The following is a 7,348-nucleotide window of genomic DNA, read 5'->3' on the forward strand; positions in this document are numbered from 1 at the left end:
AGCACCTTCAGCTCTGCTTCCTGGGGCTTGTTTCCCTCTGAAGTTGCTGTGCTGGTGGTGGCAGCAGTGGGAGGCTTGTTGGGCTGCCTGGGTTTGGGCTGCCTGGGTTTTGGCTGTCTGTCCTGCCCCTGTGTGACTAACCTCTGCCCTTGTTTGCCTTCTCCCTGGCCTGCTGCCCCTTCCTCTCTTCAGAGGCCTGATCCTGCAGGACCTGACCTTTGTCCACCTGGGGAACCCTGATTACATTGACAGCAAAGTGAACTTCTCCAAGCGCTGGCAGCAGTTTAACATCCTGGACAGCATGAGGTGCTTCCAGCAAGTGTGAGTGGGGCAGGGCTGGGGGCGGGGGTGGCTGTGGCACAGCAGCCCCAGGGCAGGGCATTTGTGCCAAAGCACCGTGGTGGAGCTGTGCAGAGCCCTGGGGAGGCCAGGGCTGAGCCCAGGCTCCTCTGTCTCTAGGTTAGCCACGACTGAAAGTTGTGAAGAGCTTTTTCCTCTCTGAGTTTGGAGATGCAGTGCAGGGAGGTTCTGCCACCACCTTTCAGCCAAGAGCTCTTCCTCCAGGTTTTGCTGTTGCTGCTTCCTACATTCCCTAGGTTCTGGGGAGTTGTCTTCAGTGCTGCCTTGCAGCAGAAGCAGCAGCTCCAGCTGCTGGGTTCAGCGGGGCAGGGGCTTTGTGCCCCCCCAGCACTGGGCATGGTGGTTGATCCCCTTCTTGGTGTCACCCCACAGCTACAAGTATCAGGCTCAGGTAATGCCCCAGGCTCCACAGCTCTGGATGGCCCTTAGGGCAGGGCAGGGATGGCTCAAAGCTGGGAGAGGTCCCCAGGTAGGCCCTGATCGATCGGTTGATGGAATGGGTTGGGTGGGAAGGGACCTTAAAGACAGGCAGGGACACCTCCCACTCCAGCAGGCCTCCCCCCCGTTTGACAGCCTGCCCCTGTGTGGTTTGCAGCCACTATGACATCAAGAGGAACGAGGACATCGTGTCCTTCTTCAACGACTTCAGCGACCACCTGGCCGAGGAGGCCCTGTGGGAACTGTCCCTCAAGATCAAACCTCGCAACATCACCAGGCGCAAAACAGAGCGGGAGGAGAAGACCTAGGAGCAGGGCTGGGGTGAGCCAGGGGAATTGCTCCACACAGGCACCGAGGGCAGCTATGAGACTGGAGTTCCATGTTTGTACCTGTTACTGGATGATGCCCCCTCCTCCCAGCTGGCAGTGCCCCCGGCGGGGGGAGCGCGGGGCGGTCACGGCGCAGAAGTGACCGAGGCAGGGATCCGCCGGTGCTCGCCCTCCTCCTCCTCCTCCTCCTCCTCCTCCCATCCCTCTGTGCCATCAACCAGCTTCCAACCCGGGGAGAGAGCTCTGTGGAAGGAGGGTCCCACGCCAGCCTGTCACTGGTTTGCCAGCTGATGGCATCTGGGAGCAACCCAGCGCTGGGTCTGGGAGGGTCGGCAAGAGCTCGGCAGCCGCAGCCCTGCCTCCGGAGTGGCGTTCAGCAGGCAGCAGCTGTGGGAGCCAAGGGTTTGAGTGTCCCCTGCAATGCCACCTGGGAAGGTGTCCATCCCTAGGAGACGAGGATGGAAGAGACTTCCACTGCCTGCTGGAGGAGCTCTGCTGTCAGAGAGCTGCTTGTGTTTACAGGGGGCTTGGCTTTACCCCCGACCCCGGCACCTTCTTCAGCGGGAGGAAGGCACCGGCCGCAGATATGGAAGAGGCACTGAAACTGTGGGCAGGGACCTGCCATCTCCAGCCATCCAATCCCCCTCCTCCTCCTCCTCCCCTCAGATCCCCTTATTTAAGCAACGTTCTTCATCCCCCCAGCCCCTGCAGACACCGAGTGCCCGGCCTGGGCCCGCGCCGGGCAGCGCCGGGGCAGCGCTTTGCACAGTGGCTGCCGTAGGACACAGGAGTGTAGATATTAGAGCTTAGAGCCCCGGGGGTGCATGCCTGAGACTGAGGCCTTGGGGGCAGGGACCTGCAAACCATTCTGTGTACAGTTCAGAACCAGCCCCCAGCGTTCCTGGCGTGGAAGGAGGGAGGCTGCAGGAGCCAGCGGAGCCGGTGCTGGGGCCGGGGCGCGGGAGGGAGCCCTGCGCCTGGCAGAGCCACCCTGGCCCCTCCACCCCACTCCCCTCTCCTCTCACTGCTGCCAAACGTTTCCCTCGGGGGGTCCCCATCTGGCTGGCCCTTGGTGCTGTGCTTTGTGAGCTGTGCTTTGGCAGGAGCCCCAGCAGCTCCCAGGCCCCAGCTGCCCTCTGTGCTGGAGCCAGCAGGGCAGGGGCAGCTGGGCCGGGAGGGGTCTCTGTTCCCACACAGGCAGCGTCAACCCCAATCTCTTGTGTGCCTTATTCAGCCCTTCTGGCCCCTCTCCATGTCCCACCTGGGGCATCCCCCCTCTGCAGCCCCAGCCAGGCCATTTCCCATCCCTTCCCTGTCCCCATCCCAGGTGTGTGGTGTGGGTGATGGGTCTGGGGGAGCACTGAAGCTGTTAGCAGCCCCAGGAGGCCTTTCTCAGCGCCGTGTCACATAGTGCCAGGCTTGTAGAGCCCTCTGGCAGAGTCCTGCAGGCTTAGGGCAGCAGCTCCCCAGGAACCCAGACAGGGCAGGGGGGTTGGCAGAGCATCCCTAACTTATTTCTCAACTGCAGTCCTGTGTTTGCTGAAGCCTCTCTGTTTGCTCTGGGTGGATCAGAGCTGCCAGCACTTCCTCCTGCAGCTTGCAAAGCCTCAGCTGGCTCCCTGCAGACAGCAGGGGGGAGCAGTTCACAGGAGTGCAGCCAGCTCCAGCATCTGCCCCCAGGGTCAGGCAGAGGACTTGTGCAGCAGCCCAGTGCTGGAGAGCAGAGAGACCTCCCCTGCCACTGAGGTCATCTTCTGAGGGAGCAGAGTGTGGGCTCCAAGACTCACAGGTTAGTGCATCCCAGAGTGGAGGGGCTGGGATCTTCTGTGCTGAGGCCACAGCCTCCAGCCCAGTGCACAGCCACAGCCTCCAGCCCAGTGCACAGCCACAGCCTCCAGCCCAGGGCACAGCCACAGCCTCCAGCCCAGGGCATAGCCACAGCCTCCAGCCCAGGCCACTTCCAGACCAGTTTATTTTGGTGGCACCTGGGGCCCTGTGCTGTGCTCCCTCCCTCTCCCCCCTCCCCAGGCTCTGCAATGCCCAGAGGCTCCCCAGGCTCCCAGGCAGGAGCTCTGCTCCTGCTTCCTTTGTAAATAAGAGGTTTTCAGCATCCTGACAGCCCCAGACTGTGAGAAGGCAAACAGATAATCACAGCCCACAGCTGGCCCTGGCCTCTGGCCCTGGCCTCCCCCAGCTGCCTCCAGCACCTCCCTGGGCACTGTGCTGTGGCACAGACTGGTTCTGGGAGTGCTGTGCTTGGGGGCAGCACTGGAACCACAGCTCACTGCTGCCCTTCCCTCGTGGGGGCCCTGGGGGTGGCAGAGTCCATAGTGGGGGCTCGATGCCAGGGAGGGACAGGAGGCCTCCTGCTCCTCAGCCCTGCTGGGGTGCTCTGCTGAGCAGGAGCTGTCTCCAGGCCCTTCCCATGGCTCCTCTTAGACCAGAGTGGAAGCATCTCACTCCTCACCCTCTTCCAGCCCCCCAGAAGCCAGAGGCTCAGCCCAGGGGGTGGGATGGGGTAGAGGGGGAGGTCGGTGTGGTCACAGCACCTTGTCCAGCAGAGTGGTGCTGAGCTCCTGGCTGTCCTCCCCTGCTTCTCCCCTCTGCTGTGCCCTCATCCCCAGCCAAGCAGGACAGCCCCACCACGGCTCCTGGCTCGAGTCCTGACCTCAGGCTGCTGTCACAGGGCTGGAGGGACCCTAAAGAAGGCTCTCCTCATGCAGAGCAGCTTCAGCTTTGCTGCCCAGAGACCACCCCCCTCCCCGAGGAGCAGCACCCCTGGGGGGCAGGAGCCCAGAACATGGCACCAAGGGCACAGTCCTGTGGCTTGCAGGCAGCCCCCCCCAGACCATCACCTCTGGGGGCAGGGGGGGGTCTCAGTCACCTCTGGGGGCAGGGGGGGTCTCAGTCACCTCTGGGGGCTGGGGGGGTCTCAGTCACCTCTGGGGGCAGGGGGGGTCTCAGTCACCTCTGGGGGCTGGGGGGGTTCTCAATCCCCTCTCCCCACAGGGCAGGGAGCAGGGAGAAGCGCTGCCCCTGGTCACCAGCCCCCTGCCCCTGTCCCCCACCCCCAGCAGCTGGGTTGTGTTGTACATTGGCCACTGCCCCAGCCCTGCTGGTGGCAGCTCCCTGCCAACCTCCCAGCCCTGTACCTTTTCTATGGAAGTCCAATAAAGAGCAGAGACAAAGCCTCCTGCCGGTCCTGCCTGCGGTGCATGCAGCAGTCTGGATTAAAGAGACAATCGAGTCTGCCGCTGGTCTGGCCTCCTTCTCTGCCCTCCCCCCGGGGCTCTGCCCTCCCCCCGGGGCCCTGCCCTCCCCCCGGGGCTCTGCCCTTCCCTTGGCCCTTTGTCCTTTTCTCTTCCTCACCTCCCAGCGAGCTGGTCCCACCCCAAGCCCTGTGCTTGGGAGGGGCTCTCTGCTCCTGCAGCTCCTGGGCAGCGCTGTGCCCCGGAGGGGCTTTCTGCTCCCCCGAGCAGGCTGGCAGGTGTGTGCCCAGCCCTGGCCCCGTGCCAGGCAGCCAAGGGCTATAAATAACCCTGCAGCAGCCTGGGTGGCCAAGCAGGCTCCGCTCTGTGCCAGTCCTGGATGGGATTCAACATTCTTCTGGGAACCAGCAGCAGCTCAGGAGGATGCCCAGGCACTGACCCCGCAGGTGCCCACTGCAGGGCTGGACCACGGTGCCACGTCCCAGTGGCCTGGCAAAGGGCACACAGCCAAGCTCTGCTCATCACAGCAGCCTTCAGAGGATCCAGCAGCTCATCTTCCCCGAGGGGCACCCCCCCTGCATGGCCCCATGCAGGCTGCCCTTACCCAGGGGTCTGCATGGGGACCTCAGCCTGAGCTTTGTGGTGGCCACAAGCCACAGGAGGAGAGGAAGGTCCTGGGTGTGCACAGAAACAGAAGCTTTGGCTACAGCTGTGTTTATTTCAGCCTGGAAGCAGCAAGGAGGCAGCAGCACAGGAGCTGGAGAGGTGAGGCTGTGTCTTCTCACCCTGGTACTCACCAGTGGGGGCTGCTCTGTGCCCAGCACCGCAGCTGCTGGGGGAGCAGCCTTGGCCTCGCCGTTGCCCCATGGCCATTTGCTCCATCTCCAGCCCCAGTTCCACAAGGTGCTGCCCATGCACCACAGTCCCCTTTGGCACCTCCAGGTGCCAGGCCAAGGTCCCACAGCAGAGCCTGGTGGTGCCTCTGCTGCAGCACAGCTCCCTGCCCAGAGCCAGTCCCAGCAGGGCACAGCACCAGCACCGCTTCAGGCTGGGTTCCTCCTGCCCGTGGGGCTCAGAGCAGGGAGGTGAAGGCAATGTGTGGCTCCAGCGTGGCTCCTCACCCCCCCAGGAAGGAGAGATGCTGCCCCTTAGCCCCAGTAATGTTCTGTGGTCATCTGGCACTGCCCCACAAGGGCTGAGGCTGCTCCACCTGCGCTTGGCCCCTGGGCGGCGGTGAGGCACAAAGAGCCTCCCGCAGGGGTCCCTGGGGCTCGGCGACCCTGTCAGAGGTAGAGGGACACCAGGACGTAGATGACCCAGCTGATGGAGGCGAACAAGCCGAAGAGGAGGCTGAAGAGGACCAGGGACTGTGCCTTTTTGGATGCCACATTTGCCTGGACCACGTCCCCGCGGCTGAGCGCAGCTCGGGTCTGGCGCAGGGGGAGAAGGGGAGAGGTTAGAGGAGCCCCACGGCACCGGGCCAGGGGGCTCGAGGTGCTGGGTGGGGTGGTGCAGAGCGGGACCACAGCGTCCTCACCTCGTAGGAGTAGACGAGAGCGATGACCCCGGTGAGCAGGCAGCAGAAGACGGTCACCAGCACCGACTCCACCAGGTAGTCCTTGGGCAGGCCCTGCGCCGGCCCCGCGCTCGGCTGTCCGTTGAACTGCGGCATGAGGCGGGGGGTGGGGGGCGGTGGTTAGAGCTGCACCGCTCTCCCTGTGCCCCCTCTCCCCCGGCTTGTGTGCTCGAGGTGCTGCTGGGCACCCCAGGAAGCCGGGAGGGGGGGATGCGGGGTGACCCCGCAGGAACACGGCAGGGTAGGGAATACGTACGGTGGGGTAGGGCAGCGGTGCGGGAGGGATGCCCTGGGGTGGGAAGGACCCCCCCGGCCCCGGCTGGAAGACGACTGGAGCCTGCTGGGAGAATGCGGCCGGGAAGGGCGGGTAGAGGAGGTGCAGGCTCTTGGGGTCCGGGGGTGTGTAGGGCGGGGGGTCCTCCTCGAAGGCCGCGTTATTGACCGCCGACACCACCACCGGCCCCTCCACACGAGGCCTTGGGGGGTCCCAGCGGGTCCCGGCGCCCTGCAGCCCCCCGGCTGCTCCGCTGCCCCCGCGCTGCTCCGCCGGCCCCGCCGGCTGCTCAGCCTCCATCCTGCGGAGAATCCTGGGGACGCAGGGAGGCCGTGGGCTGCCTCGCTGGCCCCCACCCCGTGGGCAATGGCTGGAGATGTGCCCGCCCCCTGCCCCAACCCCAAACGCCCCCGCTAATGCGAATCGAGTTCAGGCCGGGCTGAGCGGACCACCCCCACTTTGGACCCTGCTGTTCCCCAGGCAGCCTGAACCCACCCCCAGAGCCCCATCCCCGTCCCCACTCACGTCGGTGGCCGCGGGGTCCCCCCCGCCGGAAGCTCGGCTCTAGCCCCGGCTACGGCCCTGCGGCGGTCCCCGGTGCCCGCATGGCCCCGCGCCGGCGGCCGGAGCTCGGCGGGACGGGACGGGCCCGGCCCGGCGGTTAATCATTGACCGGCTGTTTGCCCGGGGCCCTGCGCCGGCGGGACCGCGCCCGGTACGGACACCCGGGCCCCAGCACCCGGAGGAGCTGGGAGGGGACGGGACAGGGACGAGGTCACCCCCCGCGACCCCGCGGTGCCAGCCCCGAGGCGGAGCGGGGAGGTGCGGACGGGGTGAGGGTGGGGGCGGATTTTCGGGGGTTAAAGAGAGACTTGGCTTTATTTGAAGGGGTGGTGGGGAGGGGGCTGCCCTCACATCCCAGCCACGTCCACCGAGGCACAAAAGGGGTGCAGAGCGGCCGGGGCTGAGCTGCACCTGCACAGCGTGTAGGGAACCGCAGAACTCTTTGGGCTGGAAAAGCTCTCTGAGATCATCCAGCCCGAACAGCAGCCCAGCACCCCCTGGCCACCGAACCATGCCCCCACACTTCTTGAACACCTCCCGGGATGGGGACTCCACCACCTCCCTGGGCAGCCTGTGCCAGTCCCTGAGCACTCTTACA

At 65.3% G+C, this 7,348-nt stretch overlaps 2 protein-coding genes across 2 annotated transcripts in view; one reads left to right on the forward strand and one right to left on the reverse strand.

Moving 5' to 3' along the window:
• Positions 1–4,376, forward strand: part of RAPGEF1 (Rap guanine nucleotide exchange factor 1) — a 55,323-nt gene extending 50,947 nt beyond the window's left edge. Inside the window, exons 25-26 of the mRNA XM_068155966.1 lie at positions 193–321; positions 956–4,376. Of these exons, the coding sequence (XP_068012067.1) occupies positions 193–321; positions 956–1,106 (280 nt within the window). The 3' untranslated portion in view covers positions 1,107–4,376. The remainder of the gene's footprint in view (positions 1–192; positions 322–955) is intronic.
• Positions 4,377–5,533: 1,157 nt separating this feature from the next.
• On the reverse strand, positions 5,534–6,917 carry PRRT1B (proline rich transmembrane protein 1B). Its single transcript, XM_068155622.1, has 4 exons — positions 6,712–6,917; positions 6,169–6,499; positions 5,874–5,999; positions 5,534–5,766 (listed from the first exon to the last, which is right to left on the reverse strand). Exons 2-4 carry the CDS (start codon positions 6,484–6,486, stop codon positions 5,620–5,622), a joined length of 591 nt encoding a protein of 196 aa, XP_068011723.1. The 5' UTR covers positions 6,487–6,499; positions 6,712–6,917; the 3' UTR covers positions 5,534–5,619.
• Between the last annotated feature and the right edge of the window lie 431 nt (positions 6,918–7,348).

The sequence above is a fragment of the Melanerpes formicivorus genome, unplaced genomic scaffold (assembly GCF_026170545.1).
Source record: "Melanerpes formicivorus ecotype bairdi unplaced genomic scaffold, bMelFor1.0.p_v2 SCAF_33, whole genome shotgun sequence".
Taxonomy (NCBI): Eukaryota; Metazoa; Chordata; class Aves; order Piciformes; family Picidae; genus Melanerpes; species Melanerpes formicivorus.

Coding starts and splice junctions, on each gene's coding strand:
- PRRT1B (XM_068155622.1), bottom strand. CDS start 6,486: ATGGAGGCTGAGCAGCCGGCGGGGCCGGCGGAGCAGCGCGGGGGCAGC. Junction 6,000..6,168: donor CACCGCTGCCCTACCCCACC/GTACGTATTCCC, acceptor CTCATGCCGCAG/TTCAACGGACAGCCGAGCGC. Junction 5,767..5,873: donor CTCTCGTCTACTCCTACGAG/GTGAGGACGCTG, acceptor CCCCTGCGCCAG/ACCCGAGCTGCGCTCAGCCG.